The sequence below is a fragment of the Daktulosphaira vitifoliae genome, unplaced genomic scaffold (genome assembly GCF_025091365.1).
Source record: "Daktulosphaira vitifoliae isolate Bord-2020 unplaced genomic scaffold, ASM2509136v1 Scaffold_1, whole genome shotgun sequence".
NCBI classification, from domain to species: Eukaryota; Metazoa; Arthropoda; class Insecta; order Hemiptera; family Phylloxeridae; genus Daktulosphaira; species Daktulosphaira vitifoliae.
In genome coordinates, this window is record NW_026099572.1 from 77821431 (window position 1) to 77839405 (window position 17975).

The window sequence follows — 17975 nt, forward strand, 5'->3', positions numbered from 1 at the left end:
TTTTTTGTGTCTGTTACCACTTTTTCTCAGGTCTCACCGAACCGATTTCTTTCAATGATACGTCAAAAGATCACAAATCGTATCTAGTCGAAGACATTACCCTCAAAAAAAGAAAAAAAATCCCTCGTTCCCCGTAAATGGGGGAAACCTCCAAAAAGATTACAAATTTAAAAATCGCTAATTTTCGAAATTTTTTCAATTTTTTTTACTAAAAACTCCCATAACTTTTTTAAAAATGAACATATCAATATAATTTTTTTTTATATAGATGCATGATATCATTATCTTTCATTTGGTATATTTTTTTTTTATATCTGACCCTTTAACTGCCCACAGGGGGGGATTTAAAATGACAACTTTTTCACAAAAAATAAATTTTTTCACCTTGACTTTTGAAAATGTTCCGAAAAGTCTGACACTTTTATATATATCTTAAATTAAAGCTAATGTAATATACTTTATTATGAAAAAATCGGACTTTATTTTATCTTCACAGTGAAAATGACTACCGAATGCTATTTTTGTATAAAAATACTCGATTTTATTTTTTACATTTTACATCAATACAATTTTTATGAGAAATAATATTTATATCCCTCTTTTATTCGATATACTTTATCTTAATCAGGATATAAATAAAGAAATAGCTTTTGGAATAATCAACTAATTTTTTAAAACTAAACACTATCTAAAGATTTGCATCGAAGCGTTTTTTATGATAGTGATTTTAATCACTGTCAGATATCATTATACTTGACCCAACAATGCCACGTCACCACTCTGCTGCGACCCCCCTGTGCTGGTTTTTTTTTTTTGTGTTGTGTTATTACTCAGTAAAACTTTGGTTAACTACACCAAAAAATTTATGCTGATGTAATTATTATAATGTTGAAATACCTTATATTTTGGTAGAAAAATTTAGTAGTCTGAATAGATATATATATTCATATTAAGCGTGATCTCAATTGGTTTTAATAATTAAGGCTCTACTGAATGGCTCTCTATTTTCAGATAGTGCTGTCATTTCAAATTTCTATTCAATACTCTTAGAAATCGTACCTAGTCGAAGACATTAAATCAAAGTTAATAAAATAATTCTTTTTTAATTTTTAAATTTATAACGCTATAACTTTTTAAAAAATGTATGGATCATTATAATTTTATTTAGATAAGTACTATTTATATTCTTCTTTTATGCGACTAACTTTTTAGCTTCGATGCGAAGCTGAGAAGGTACTATGATGCGTTCTTTTGATAAACTATGATTTTTTTCTAACGCTTTTGTAGTCTTTTAAGGGCCATAGTTGTCTCCTTGATGATTTACCATGGATATCAGGGACAGATATCTGTGTTGCCAGATTAAAATAATTGTAGAAAACCTTAAAGTTAATCTTGATATCATTAATTTTAGAGTTAAATTCTATATGAGCTTTTAGTAATCACGATTTGTTGAAATGCTTAACTTAGAATGTGTCTCTGTAAAAGCATGTTAACTACAGAGCTATAGTTTTACAACTAAAATGTTTCCTTAAAATACATTGGGGAAATACCCTGTCAACTAATTGTCAAATATAGTGGCTTGTCTTCTTTTAGCTTCGATACGAAGCTGAGAAGGTATTGGTTTTACTATGCGTTGGGTTGGGTTTCAAATCGGTTGGGTTTCAAATCGGTCCAGCGAGAGCTGAGATTGAGCGTTCACAGACACAAAAAAATAAAAAAACACATCATAGTAAAATTAATACCTTCTCAGCTTCGCATCGAAGCTAAAAAATTGAATATATTACCATAACTTTTAGCTCAATTACAAGTTTAAAATTGACATCTAAGCCAGTCAACAAAGGAAAAATTTCTTAAAAAATTCCCAACCAAATTTTGTTTTATTAATAGTTGAATTAAAATATGTATAATGACATACTAATAGTCCTCATTGATTGGAATTGAGTTTTTTTTTTACAGCCTCGCAAAAGTTCAAAACATGAGCTTTTTTAATTTTCTCAAAAAATATTTAACTTACAAAAAAAGTTTCGTACAAAAGTTGTTTAAAAGACAATTATAAACAAAAAAATTATCTTATATTTTTTCATTTAAACAAATATTTTTCGAGTTACATTACATTTAATATGAGTACTAAAATTTATATTCCATTTTTTTCATTTTACGGTTACTTTTTATCATGTTACACTTACGTTAGACACAATGTTATAAATGCATATGTGTGTATGTGTGAGTTTATTTATTTATTGTATCTGTTGTGTTGTATTATGTGGCAACACTGTTTTGTTTGTTATAACCTAACCAATTTGATTACACATTATGTCATATAATTAATATGTTATGTTTTATTGTAATATTAAAAGTGTTAAGTGCAATAAAGAGATACATAACAAAGTGGCGACGAGAATAAAAAATAAATAAATGATGAGTGTAGCAATCGGAAATATGGAGGCATTCGACCCAAGCGACGACGACTGGGAATCTTATATGGAAAGATTCGACATATTTGTAACGTGCAATAATATAGTGACAGCGAAACAAGTTCCAACATTGTTGGCAGTAGTAGGTAAAAATACATATAAAATACTAAAAGACTTATGCACGCCTAAAAAGCCGGATGAACTGACTTACAAACAAATTAAAGAAAAGTTAGGATCATATTTTGACCCAAAACCACACTTCATATCTGAAAGAATCAAATTTAATAACAGGACTCAACAGAAAGGGGAAAGCATCCAGCAATATGTTAGAGAGCTAAAAAAACTATCCAATCACTGCAATTTTGGAAATACACTTGTTGAACACCTAAGAGACCGATTAGTAAGCGGTGTAAAAAGTGAAAAACTTAAACGTCGTTTTAGATTATTAAAAGAGGAAGACCTAACTTTTGATAATGCGTTAAAAGAAGCATTACAAGAGGAGTTAGCAGATAAAGATACAGATGGACGAAGCGAAATAGAAGAACTCAACTATATAAAAAATGAAAGGTACAAGCTACAAAGTAATTCAAACAATGTAAACCAGTGGAATACCAAAAAACAGTTTTACATCAGGAAAAATGAAAATAATGTGAACAATATGAAAAAAGGACTTTGCTCGTGTTGTGGAAGAAACAATCACACATTCTCACAATGCAGGTACAAGGAGTATTCGTGCAACATATGTAAAAAGGTTGGTCATTTATCTTATGTTTGTAGAAATAAGAAACCAAAGAAAATAAATTATATGTCTGAGGTGAAAGTAAGCAATAGCAAAGAAAGTGATGATAGTATGGATGAGTTAGCCGAAAGTTTTAATAAACTATATCATATTAAAAATATTGACAAGGCAGATAAGGGAACAGGTCCCATTAAATTGAAGGTCTTGGTGGAAAACAAATTGGTAGAGATGGAACTGGATACAGGAGCTTCAGTTTCCATCATATCTGAAAAAGACTATAATGAAAATTTTAAAAAAATTAAAGTTAAAAACAATGGATTAAAACTTCAATATTATACTAAAGAAACAGTCGAAACATTAGGATATATTAATGTTGAAGTGAAATATAATAATAAAAATTTCAAAGGTAACTGGCATATTATAAAAGGAACTGGTCCAATGTTAATAGGTAGAGAATGGATACAGAAAATGGGTGTTTTACCAGAAAGCCAATCAAATGTCACTAAATTACAAAATATATTTAATGTATCAGATATTAAATATATTAATATGGAACAACAATTATTTAATAAATACCCAGAGGTATTTACAGACAAATTAGGACTGTACAATGGAGAAAAAATAAAGATTTTATTACAAAAAAATGTGACACCTAAATTTTTACAACATAGAGCTGTACCACTAGCATTAAAAAACAAAATTGAACTTGAATTAGACAGATTGGAAAAAGAGGGTATAATCAATAAAGTCAAATATAGTGATTGGGGAACACCAATAGTACCAATAGTTAAACCATCAGGTGATATAAGAATATGTGGAGATTATAAAGTAACTGTAAATCCATATATAAAAGTAGAAAGAGCCCCTGTTCCAATTATAGAAGAGTTAATGGTTGGAATTAAAACGGGAGGGAAGTTTTCGATCATAGATCTAAGCCAAGCATACTTACAATTCAGTTTAGAAGAAAAATCAAAAGAGTTAACGGCCATAAGCACGCATAAAGGTGTTTATGTGTACAACAGAGTTCCATTTGGTATAAATGCATCAGTTGGAATATTTTTAAATAGATTTAGTGAAAAGCTTAAACACATTAATAACATTAAAATATATTTTGATGAAATATTAATATTTGGGGATAATGAGCAAGAACATTTGAAAGCCCTAGAGGAAGTATTAACTTTATTAAAGAAGATGAATTTAACAGTACGGAAGGAAAAATGTATCTTATTCAAAGAACAAATTAAATTTTTAGGCTATATCATCAACAAAGACGGGTGCAAGCAAGATCCAGCTAAGATCAAAGCTATTACACAAATTCCAAATCCAAAAAACAAAAAACATTTGCAAGCTTTTTTTGGATTGATTAACTATTATAGGAAGTTTATACCTAACTTAGCAACCATTCAAGCACCACTTACCAATTTATTGAGAAAAAATACCAAATTTAATTTTAATAATAACTGTGTGAAGGCGTTCAATCAAATCAAAGAAGAGATAACATCAGACAGGGTCCTAAAGCATTTTGATCCAAAACTACCAATTATATTAACGTGTGACGCATCAACTTATGGACTTGGCGCTATATTATCACAAGTCAATGAAAAACAACAAGAGCACCCTATAGCGTTTGCTTCAAGAACTCTGAATATTGCTGAGAAAAATTATAGCCAAATAGATAAAGAAGCCTTAGCAATTATATTTGGTATCCACAAATTTAACAATTTTGTATATGGAAATAAATTTACAATAAGATGTGATTGTAAACCGTTAATCAGCATTTTTGGATCTAAAAAAGGAATTCCAACAACGACAGCATCGAGACTACAAAGGTATGCTTTATTTTTAACAAATTATGATTTTGATATACGGTTCACCAAATCTGCAAGCAACAGTGCTGACGTCTTATCCAGAATGCCACTCAAAGTAGAAAAAGCAAATACACCAGAAATAACATACTTACACCATATAGATGAAATGAGAATCATGGATGCTGCTTTAGTGAAGACAGAAACAAATAAAGACCCGATATTAAGTAAGGTAAAATACTATATACAATATGGGTGGCCTGAACAAGTGCAAAAAGAATTAGAACCATTTAAACTAAGAAAAGAATTATTAAACTTGGAGCAAGAAATCATTATATGGGGTCACAGAGTAGTAATACCAGAGACACTCAGAGATAAAATGCTAAAGGAACTCCATCAAAATCATTTAGGCATAGTTAAAATGAAGTCTATTTCAAGAATGCACATATGGTGGCCTGGCATCGATAAAGACATTGAGAGCACAGCAGGAAAATGTGGAAAATGCATGAATGTGAGATCAATGCCTAAAAAAACATCTCTACATACATGGGAATGGCCAGAAAGACCTTGGCAAAGGTTACATGCTGATTTTTTAGGACCATTTAAGGGTAGCTTATTTTTAGTTATTGAAGATGCATACTCAAAATGGATAGAAGTATTTCAAGTACCATCAACAGCAGCTCAATATACCATCAACAAGTTTAGAGAGCTATTCGCTAGATTTGGTATAGCAGAATATTTAGTTACAGACAATGGACCACCATTTTTATCTTTAGAGTTTAAAGAATTTTTAGCTAAAAATGGTATTAAACAAAGAACATCATCACCATACCATCCACAAAGTAACGGCCAAGCAGAAAGTGGAGTTAAAATTATTAAATCATTTCTTAAAAAAATATCTTTTAAAAATGTTAATCTACAATTAAATCAATTTTTATTTGACTATAGAATTGCAATGCATACTACAACAAAAGAAAGTCCTGCTACATTATTATTTGGAAGGAACCTTCGTAACAGGTTTGATTTAATTAAACCTAATATTCGAAGTACAGTATGGGAAAATCAAGAAAAACAAAAGACCAATAAAACAGTTAGACATTTTGATATTAATGAAAAAGTTATAGTAAGGAAATATACAGGAGAGAAATGGACAAAAGGAAAAATTATAAAAATATTGGGAAATGTCATGTATCTAGTGGAACTACCAAGTGGTGTTACTTGGAAGAGACATGCCAACCAAATTCAGAAAGTTAAATATGAGATTGAAGAGGAAGATGCAGAAGAAGTAGAAGAAGAAAAAATACCAAAAGAAGTTAAAGAAGAAAAAATACCAGAAGAAGTAAAAGAAGATAAAATAACAAAAGAGGAAACGGTTGAAACTACAAAAGAGCAGAGCACTATAAGAGAAAACAATTCAACAAAAACTATACAAAATCATAGATTTTCAAGTAGACCAAAGAAACCTGTTATAAAGATGAATTTATAATAATATAATTAAATTTAAAATTTATATGTTTAAGTGTTAATTAGTATTTTTTATATATATTGTTTTAAGAGAGGAAGTGTTGTGTTGTATTATGTGGCAACACTGTTTTGTTTGTTATAACCTAACCAATTTGATTACACATTATGTCATATAATTAATATGTTATGTTTTATTGTAATATTAAAAGTGTTAAGTGCAATAAAGAGATACATAACAGTATCATTAAAGTGTAGTGTATATTAATATACAAGCGATAGAATAGGTAATTGATTTGACGCTATATTGTTTAAACCCAACTAAACGCTAAATTGTACATTCCCAAACAACAATCATATTATGTCAATTGCCACCGGAATTTCTGGTAATATTTTTCTTTTTCTTTGCCTTAATCCCAAGTACTCGGGGTCGGCCACCCTTATCCTAAGCTTCCACTTGACACGATCTCCCACATCTTCTACGCTCACATCAGCTGTCCTCAAATCGCATTCAATAGCATCCCTCCATCTCTTTTTTGGTCTTCTTCTATCTCTTCTTCCTTCAACATTCATTTCTATAACTGTTATTACGGCTTCCGATTCTTCTCTCCTCATAACATGACTAAACAATCTAAGTCTATTTTCTGTCATCTTATCCACAATTGACGCTACACTTATACTCACTCTTATATACTCGTTCCTTATCCTATCTTCTCTAGTCACTACACTCATCCAACTAAGCATTCTCATCTCTGCTACACTTATTATCTGCTCTACTTTTTTATCAACCGCCCAACACTATGAACCATACATCATAGCTGGCCTCACAATTTCATACTAAATTTAAAAACTATAATTAGTACTTATTCATATATTATATTTTAAAATCAAAGAACTACTATTCAGGATATAATTAAAGAAATAAGAGTTGATGTTGCTTTTGGGATAATCCACCAATTTCTCTAAATGAAACACTATCTACAGATTTGCATCGAAGCGTTTCTTATGATAGTGATTTTAATCACTGTCAGATATCATCTATACTTGTCCCATCTATGCCTCGTCCACACTGTGCCTCGACCCCACAGTGCTACCGTTTTTTATATATAGCACAAGTTTATATTTTTCCTACAATAATGAACATAATTGAATAGATTTAAATATTTACATAATTGTGTAAAAAATTACATTTTTTTTTCAACTTTTTTATTTTATTTCTAAACTGAATATGAAATTCAATTTAATGAATATCTTTACANTATCTAGTCGAAGACATTACCCTCAAAAATTAAAAAATTTTCCCTCGTTTCCAGTAAATGGGGGGAGGAACCTCCAAAAAAATTACAAATTTAAAAATCTCTAATTTTCGAAATTTTTTTTTCTTTAAACTGCCATAACTTTTTCAAAAATGAACATATCTATATAATTTTTTTTTTATAGATGCTTGATGTCTACCAAAATAAAATTTCGGACTTAATTTTGTTTTCATGGTGAAAATGGCTACCAAATGCTATTTTTGTGTGAAAATGATCGATTTTATATTTTACATTTTTAACTTTATAATGCTATAACTTATTGAAAGTGTATGGATCAACACAATTTTTTTATCAGAAATAATATTTATATCCTTTTTTCATTCGACATACTTTATCTTAATCAGGATTAATAATAATAAGGAAATAGCAAATCATGTAGCTTTTAGAATAATCCACCAATTTTTTAAAATTAAAAACTATCTAAAGATTTGCATCGAAGCGTTTTTTTTTTTATAGTGATTTTAATCACTGTCAGATATCTTTATATTTTTTATAAAGATCTGTTTTATGCTGATATATCTTTTATAAATAGTTTTCTAAATAGTAATGCAATGAGCTAAAAAATAAAATTATTATTAATGGAATAGTAATATAAACAATTTGATTTTTACAATAAATAGCTTAAATAGTAATTAAATAGTTACTGATTATATCATAAATATATATATTTTTCAGTAAAATTATCCTTCCGTCCAAGGCATACTTCTCATAAGACCTCGTAATATTGTTTCACACGATTAGAAAACCCTAATTATTTTAAAAAGTAGTTGTAAAAAAAATTTACTTTAATTTAAATTAAAATTTAAGTTAATTTTTAAGTGATTAAAAATGTACACCGCATTTTGAAATTGGGGATAAGGAACTCGTTCAATATTATGCGATAATATTCACTATGTTCACTTTAAGACTGATAACATGTGTCTTGATCGAACTATTGTGCTACACCCATCGGTGTAGCCTTTTTGGATGAGAATATTTAAAAAGAAATAATGACACATCTTATCATAAAATATTTGATTGAGAGGTACTAGTTGCAAATTTACTGATGCTATATTGTATCAGGGTTTCATAGTTGTTGCATTTTTAATAAGGTAGCATACCAAACTATAGATTGACTTCAAAAAGTTATATTTTTTTGCCAGCACAAAAGTAATGAAAAAATATATATATTAATAAGAGTAATTAAATGACATAACTGTTAAAAATAAAATGTTATTTAATTTAAGTGAGTTTATGTATAAATATAAATATTTTTTTAATGTTGATATTTAATTTATAAGTAAACATTAATAATTAGATACAATTAAAAATGTATTATTATTTTATAAATTTTTTATTAAAATAAGTTAACTAAACATAAAAATGAATTAATTCAACCGGAAGTAACAGTGCGTACAAATTCTTCATAATTTATATTTCCCAAAGAATCTTCTTGTCCATTTAATAGTTGTTCTACTTCCTCATCAGTTAATTTTTCTCCTAAATATTAAACAAAAATTTAGAATTATGTTTCACTGAAAATATTGTAAATGAATATAAAAATTAGGTTCATTATAATTATTTAGTTAAAAAATTATATAATGAACATAAAAATGTCTTAATTTTTTTATCATGAAAAATTTTACATCAAAAAATTTTATAGAAAGGTAAATCTTGTTTAATGACTAATTAATATAAAATAAGATTAAAAAGAAAAACGTATTATCTGCAAAATTTGATTGTTTATATACATCGTAGATATGAAAAGTATATCAGTTACGATTCAGCGTATAATTAAATTGCCTACCCCATATTATTGTCCAAGATAATAAATAAAAAATAACGTTGATAAACATAACTTTAACTATTTTCATTAGCGCCAAAAACGGTAACATAAGTATTGCAGGTCCAATATTTTTTATACATAACATAGGCACCAGTGACCATCTAGGCGTAATAGTCAAATAAGAATTCACATAATGTTAATGATCAAAATAGATGATTTAAAATTATGCCAATATTGAAACAGATATAAATTGTCTAAGTATACTTAAAATTCTATTATTGATACTCCTATTCTACTCAATGTCAAAAATATTGCGATTTTGAGATGTAATATCAATATCGATAACACTAAAATGTTTCAATAAATTATCATTATAAAAATAATGTTAATAATCAATAACTGTTGTGGATCCATAGAAATAAATATTTGGTACACGGTTTGAAATTATGAATAATAAGAAATACAAATTTATGTCAAAAACAAAAACTGTTTTTACAAATACTTAATAATTAGAGTTGAGTGACAATTTTTAATATAAAACAAGTATTTTAATTAAGAAAAAATTATCTAATATAAAAGGTAGTCTTGTATATTCAGATTTATTATACTGAACTCAAAAAATTCATCAATGGTCTAAACAGCAAAAAAAAAAAACAAATGGTGTATTACTATTATTTGAATTGCCAAGCTATATAGAAAAAATGTAAACCCTCTTACTTTCTAAGCAACTAACAGACTCAAGGTATCAACTGTATAATTGATTATTGGTAGAGATGATATAGAATGCAACTTTGAAAGTTTGAATCCTATAGGAATTTTGAATTAAACTAGTTCTATAGATATTAGGAATTACATGATTATATTAACAAAAATTAGATCATCATACTTCACCGAATGATTAATTTTTTTTTACCAATGGAGATCTTACATTTTACTATTGTACAAAATTTCACAACTCAAATTTTTTGAGAGAGGACATTCATTTTTTGTAATTTAGACTTGGATTAATTTACCTAAATCCTATTAAATTACTATTTGGGAATAAATATAATACAAAAAAGTGTATGCTATATATAAAATAACTATTTTTGAATATTTATTTTTAAAACTATAAACCTTTTTGTATTTTTAAATGTTTTAATCAAAAATTCTTTAAAATCTAAAAAAAATTGTAGTATTTAGCATTAATAAAAATGTTAGGTCATGATTCCTCAATTTAAACTATTTTTAAGGGAATTTTTTTTTTTCCCGCAAGGGAATCTGCAAGGATACGGGCCTAACAACCCCTTGGACCCTAGTTATTTCAGTGGGGGTGGCAACACGTGCCATTGCTCTTAGCCGGTCATGACTTTGGTTAGTTGGGACTGGTAGGCCAGGGCATACCTTCTTGCTAACAGCGAATAGGCCTCCATAACCCAGTTATACCAAGTGAAAGGGTTGCTAACTTGTCAAAGGGTAGTTAGCCGAAAGGTAGTGACCATTGGGACCTCTATGGCACCTGGCGCACCATAGAGTATACAGCCTTATCACAGTATCAGGCTTTGCTGTGATGGACCTTTATGTCTCGACTACTCGTGGGAACTATATGGACAAAAACATAGAAAAACCACAAAACAACGAACTTGAGACGATCAGGGATCCTATGGACAACCTGTCGGAACAAGATCATAAACTGGCGACTCTTCACAGAAGAATCGCCGAACTTGAAGGTCTCAATGCGAACAACGGGACACTTGGTGAACCGTCTACTAGCAAAGAGACAGCAACATCAACAAATGTAGACCAAGAATCGCAAGATTAACTGGGAGCAGTAGCTGACAAAATCAAGGGTCTAAAACTTAGACCTGAGACATTGAGTGGCAGTCAGAGGCGCAAGCTGAAGAAGAACCGAGCAATCATGGAGGGACAGAAGAACCTACCAAAGGATCTTATCAAGACCCCTGGTCTACTGTTAGGTGATCTTAATAGCATGACTAGACATCAAATAAGCACCCTCACTGGTCTACTGACAGGAAATGGTCACCTGCTTAAACATCTTAACGCAATGGGGGTATCAGAATCACCATTGTGCAGGAAGTGTGGAGTAGAAGAGGAAGACTCATTTCACATCGTGTGCAAATGTGAAGCCTTGCCCTACTAAGATCAAACTACTTGAATAAACCTTTTCCTGAAAAAGAAGATATTAAAAATCTAAAACTCAGAGAGATACTTAATTTCGCCAGGAAGACAGGACTCTTTGGTCATCTTTAGATGTGACTTTATGGTTGGTAATGTATAAACACTTTGGTGATAACACTTAGGTGAGTAAACCGAATCGAGACAATTCGGTATAAGGTGCGCACAATGGACAAACAGGTCTGAGTGCATGGGCATTATGTCTACCTTGATAATAACTAAAACTAAGGGAATTTTTAAAAGCAATTAATATAAAAACATTACCAAGAGTGGTAAGTAAATGACGCAATTCAGCAGATGATATAAATCCATTTCCTTCTTTATCAAAATGTCTTAGACCTTCATTGAAGTCATCAGCAGTGTTAGCTGATCGATTTTTGGATATAGCTTGATAAATGGGCAAAAATACTTCAAATGGAATTCTTTCATCTAGTTTTAAATATAGTATATTAGTGTACATGATTCTTTTAGAATTACATTATTAAATAATTGAACTATTTACTATTATATAACAGTATATCAACTATAGCTGATATACTACTAAATATTTAAGAGTAGTATTTATTGGTTTATACCAGTTTTATGTTGCTGTGTAAATTTTTTAACATCAGATTCTGTTGGGTTTTGACCTAAGGCACGAAGAGCATTGCCAATATGGGAGATATGAATTTTATTATCACCTCGATTATCAAATAACTGAAATGCTTCTTCCATCTCTAAAAATTAAAATTAAACAATAATATCATTTAACTTAAAGAAAAACAGAATATTTAGAAGCTATTTTACAAGAAAAGAAATTGAAACTTAAAAAACCAGTTATAAAAAGAAAACTTTTTAAAAATATTCAATCTATACTGCCGTTTTCTTGTGGAAAAGATGTAATGTAATGACAAAGACTCTTATTGTTAAAGTTTAAATTAGAAAAAATAAAGTTAAAAAAAAAAACACGCTTTTAAAGGTCCCATATTTTTCCTAAATTGAGCGCCCTGTGCCTTTTTCACAATAATACTAGTATTATTCGTTCATTATTGTGTTAACCTTTTTTTAAAAATTATTTTTAACTATTTAGTTTTATATGCTTTAAAAGTGTGTTTTTTAGTTTTTTTAAACTATATTTTTCTTCCATATAAATTATTAAAAATTATATTTTTTTTACTGATTATTCTTGGAAAATATTTACAACTATTATTGTCTTTAATTATAAAAATCATTTGTCACCTCTTACAATTATCATTTAACTATCAGACATGTATTCTTAGGTATTTCCATAAGCTTTATGTATTTTAAGAAAAAGAATAGTTACAAACAAACGTACAAACATACAGGTGAAGCTAATATAAGTGTGTTAATAAAATAAGTTTTTGATATTAGAACATTATCTACTTTCTTTTTTTTAAGTACAATATGAAATTAATTTTTATAGTTGTTAACACCATAAGTATTCTAAAGCAGTATGATCATAGTAATATTTTTTCAATGACTATGCTAAATAATGAGATAAGAAGAGGGGATTTATTAGAGATTTAAGATCCGAGATGAATGCAGCAAGTTGTTTTGTTAAGCTTATCTCATTGAGTGTTATAGGTTTGGTTTATAAAAAATATCAGCAATGAATTTTAAGTTTGCTTGGGGCATATGTTAGTAATATTTCATTATATTATGAACAACATTTCAGTTTTCAGGTGAAAAAGTCGCAAAAGAAATCTATAAGCTTTTTCTTCCTTTAGTAAGAATCCATGTTGAATAAAATTAATTTTAGCCCTTATATCAAACTAAAAATTAAAATAAATACCTCACTAATAATTTCGAGTGTAAAACTCAATATTATTTTTTCTGTTAATTTGTATATTGTATTACAAAATTATGAATTGTTTACTGGCATTTATAAAAATATAGGTTATGGTTTAGAATTATAATTAAATATTCTTTAATACAGAAAAAAATATTCCAATTACAATTATTTATAATATGACAGTATTTACTTATATATAAAATCTAAATAAATAGGTTAAATGATTTAGTTTAAACTAATATAATAAGATTAAAAATTAAACACATTTTCATATAAGGGGGAAAAAAGAAGAAAAATAATAAATAAATAAAAGACAAGAGATTTATATAATAAATATTTATTTATAGAATAGAAATATAAGAGAAAATTTTTTTTAAATACTATAAATACGATGATACCATTAATATGGTTATTGATGTATGAAATAAGTTAATATTAAATAGAGAATTACCAGCTGACATTAGTTTATTAGCAGGAGAGTACATTTTGTATGTATTATTAACATTTAAAGAATAGAAAACATGTCTTAAAAAGAATTAATTTTAAAGTTTAAATGTTCAGGACAATTAATATGATTATGAAGTAATTTAAATAAAAAATTTCAAGTCTAGTAGTCGTTAGTAATAGTAGTAAAGCACACTCAATAAACCTAGCTTAATTAATCAACTTACCAGCTAACTGATCTTCAGAATAAGTAACCTGAAAAAAATATATGTATTTATTTACACATGTATTAAAAAATTTAAACCAAGAGCATTATTTATAGTATACAGGCTAAAACTTTGCATGCTTAAAATTGCTAGTTGTAATTTTTTTCTCTCTCTCAAAAAAAAGAAAGTATTTTGAAAAAAAAAAATTAATAAATTAATACATTCGCAGCTTTGCATAGAAGCTTAAATTTACACTATTTAGATCATGTTTATGGAATTTTGCTGCTGATTTCAAATTTGACTTCAGATTTATTCAATCACATTTTTTTTTTTGAGATAAATACTAATTAGTAAATAAATGATAATTACATGTTAAAAATAATTAAGATTAATAAAAATTTTTTTTTTCTTAAAACTTCATAAATTTGTTTCAAAAAAATAGTGCAAAATGCACTATTGAGTTTTACTTATGACTACAACATTAAATTGTAAACATTAAATTTGTTGTTGTGGACTTTTAAAATTAAATATCACATCCATTTATCAAAAATTAGGCTAAACTCTTACAATAATATTGTTTTGGTTTAATTCCCAGTTGTCAATTTTAACCATTAAATAATTTTATGGGGATATTAAAATTATTATTTTTGACTTGATGTATATTAAAAAACTAACATAAGAACTTTTAATAAATAAATCATGTATAAATTTTTAAATTTTGGTAAAACAAAAAGTGTGTTCATTTATTATAAATCTGTATCTAATGAATTTAAATGAATATTTTTATACTAAACGTAGTGGTGTATATAAATTTTATGTATATTCACTATATGTTCAATTATTCAACGAACTATACAGAAATGGTCACAAAACAATCATGATTACAAATTTATATTATGTGTTTGCAATGTGAAACTTTGTAATAGTCCAATAATATCTATTTAATTTTAATGCCTCAATCTGTACAACATATATATCTGCTATTCTAACACAAATTACAAATAAATATGTCTGGTAAGGTAACGGAACTGTTAATTTGAAGTTTTGTATAAGGTGATTTTAAAATATAACAACAGAAATATTATTATGTTCTTGTGATGACTAATTATGTTTCAATTTTACGATGAAACAATGAAAGGAATAATATACATAAATATACCCATCTCAGAAGTACAACAAAATGAAAAACACAGATTTTTACCAATTAATAACAGTACCATAAGAAGTCTTAAGATATTATTAACTGATATTTATGAAGACAAAATATTCTAACTACTAGAATATATCATGATTATTTATTAAAATATTTTACAATATTATCATAGTAATTTAATTATTAAATTTTTTATCTTGCAACTAAAATATTTATTGAATATTTATAACATATATAATAATTATATTGAATTGTAATATATTACATATATACAATAATATATAAAACAATTACAAAAATATGCTTTGAAAACAATAAAAACTATCATTAAATTATTTGATTTTGAGCGAATTTTTACTGACTTTCTAATGCTAAATTTTACATGTTAAACCTTTTTCTCAAACTTCAAATTTTTATGGAGTATTATGCAGATATATAACTAAAATATTAAAATTTTTTTTTTTTTGAAATTAGGTCCCTCAACAGATATAATGTACATAGAATAAGACTATTTTTATAAAATTTCTAACTTTGTAAGCCTCTAAATCCCAAGAAAATTGTTTTAAATATTTGAAATTTAATGGAAATCTATGTTTATAGATTATACACTATACAATACCACATTTGAAAATCACTTAAAAATAATAACTTCTTAATGGTTTTAAGCTATCTCAAAAAAGCCAATATTCACAAAAAAAAGCGCCCTTTTTAGAAAGTCATTAAAACTTAGAATTTCACATTTTTTTTTTTTTAATGTAAACTTTAAGTTATAATAATGTTAATTCTAAAATTTTAATTTGATTATGTCAATATTGAATAATCTGGGTTTTTTAATGTTATGGCTATTTTTAACAGTTTTTATATAGAAATAGCCATAAAAGTGGGAAGGTCATAAAAAAAAAAATTGTTTTAATATAATTATAGCATAAAGAATTAACCCTGAAAAGCTAAGAAAAAAATGAGGTGGTCATGCAAACCTTCTGGATGATTTGGTATGGATTGACCCTTAAATAAATTGTATAAACATAGAGCATCAATGCCATTGTATATACCTGGAAACGTAGCATATTGTTGGTTTATTGCATATCATCATTTTGTTGTTTTTAGGATGTCACATTTCAACACTACTTCACACTTAAAAATTATATAATTTTTTGATAGGAAAGTATAGAAGATAAATCAATAATATATATTTTTTAATTTAAACCACATTGCAAACAATTTGGATCAATATCTTTTAAAGGCGGTCAGGATTTTTGGAATATTGTTATTAAAGAAAAATATTTTTTAACATGATCAATAGTTATATTCTAAATTAATTTTTATTATGTTTTTAATTTGATTTTATTAAAGTATAAAAATTTTATGTTGACCAATGTATTTAATACTTATATAATTAAATGGCTGATTCTAATGTTTTAAAACATCAGAATCATTTATTTTCAACAAATGTCATTTATTGAAATATTTACATTAATAAAAAACGTAGGAGAATGATTTCAACCAAATATAATTCAAGAACATTTGACGTATTGATTGTCAATATTAGTAGAAGTTAAGTATTAATGAGACAAATACAAAAAAACATCTTGATAAAATTAACATATTTATAGCTTTGAATCAATGCTAAATATTGATTGTAATCAGCAGACAATAGACCAAATGACATTTTGAAAGAAGAGGGGTAAAAAAAGGTTTCTTCAGTTACTTAATATTATAAACCTAACTTAATATCTAAAATAAACATTTAAAATTTTTCAAGGGGATCTATTAACGGCTCTTGGATACATTACCAAGTGGTATACTGAAATAAGTCTATACTACTATAATTTTTTTTTCTTTTGCTCAGGGTAATTACATATAAATATTCATTTTTTATGATAAATTTAATAAACTATATATCTATAGATCAATTTCTTAATGTATAAAATTTCTAAGATATATTTTTTTTCAACAATTGTCTTTAATCATTCTTTACAATTATCAATTAAAAATAAAATAAAATAAAATTAAGCACACATGTTTTATAGCAAAATTTGTATTTATACTGTTGATTACTAGATTATAGATTTTTGGATTCATATTTAATGTTTTTTTGTCTAAGCTATCGTTTATTATAGAGGAGAAAAATCTTATACATATTGGTGAAACAAACTTCGATACATACAAAAGTATTATCCCTTCAAAAAAAAAAAGAAGGGATTTATTGACTTTAGCTCCATTTAATAAAGCCAAGAGTATTTTTCATTAGGTAATTTTTACAGATTAATGAACAATATTTTAGAAGAAATTTGATGTAAATATCCAACTTCTGTTAAAACAATTACTAGTACTCTTAAACTTCGATTTTAATAAAAAAAATACATATTTATCTATGTTTTAAGTTGTTTTATTAGATTTGAAAGAAGTAAAATTTTTAAATATGTAATTACTTACAGTTTTACTCATTTTGTAAACACTAACTATTTCACTTTCGGTACTTACAAGAATTAAATAAATTCTTAGCAATAAAAAGAAAAAAAATCTATTAAAGGGTAGAACAATTGATCTATGAATATAATGTAGTTAATGAAAATATTTCAACCGTGACTAAACGTAATTAATTTAATATCAGTTTTTAAAACAACTGATAAATAAAAGCTTCTGTTATGTTCGTTTAGGAATTTAGTAATTCTAAGTAAAGTAAAAAAATTCCTACTTTTCAA

General features: G+C 26.8%; 1 protein-coding gene across 3 annotated transcripts; it reads right to left on the minus strand.

Moving 5' to 3' along the window:
• Positions 1 to 8931: 8931 nt before the first annotated feature.
• LOC126895672 (myosin-2 essential light chain-like) lies at positions 8932 to 17968 on the minus strand. Of its 3 annotated transcripts, none has more exons than XM_050667818.1 (5): positions 17707 to 17968; positions 14139 to 14166; positions 12251 to 12391; positions 11940 to 12104; positions 8932 to 9214 (listed from the first exon to the last, which is right to left on the minus strand). In XM_050667818.1, the coding sequence occupies exons 1-5, from the start codon at positions 17716 to 17718 to the stop codon at positions 9108 to 9110; spliced, it is 453 nt and encodes a 150-aa protein (XP_050523775.1). In that variant the 5' UTR covers positions 17719 to 17968; the 3' UTR covers positions 8932 to 9107. The 3 variants fall into 3 exon arrangements, with proteins under 3 accessions (XP_050523775.1, XP_050523774.1, XP_050523773.1); XM_050667817.1 differs by lacking the exon at positions 17707 to 17968 and adding an exon at positions 16323 to 16352; XM_050667816.1 differs by lacking the exon at positions 17707 to 17968 and adding an exon at positions 16248 to 16328.
• Positions 17969 to 17975: the final 7 nt, after the last annotated feature.

Coding starts and splice junctions, on each gene's coding strand:
- LOC126895672 (XM_050667816.1), bottom strand. CDS start 16,313: ATGGCATTGATGCTCTATGTTTATACAATTTATTTAAGGGTCAATCCA. Junction 12,392..14,138: donor TTCTGAAGATCAGTTAGCTG/GTAAGTTGATTA, acceptor TTTAATTTTTAG/AGATGGAAGAAGCATTTCAG. Junction 9,215..11,939: donor TCATTTACTTACCACTCTTG/GTAATGTTTTTA, acceptor TTTAATATTTAG/GAGAAAAATTAACTGATGAG.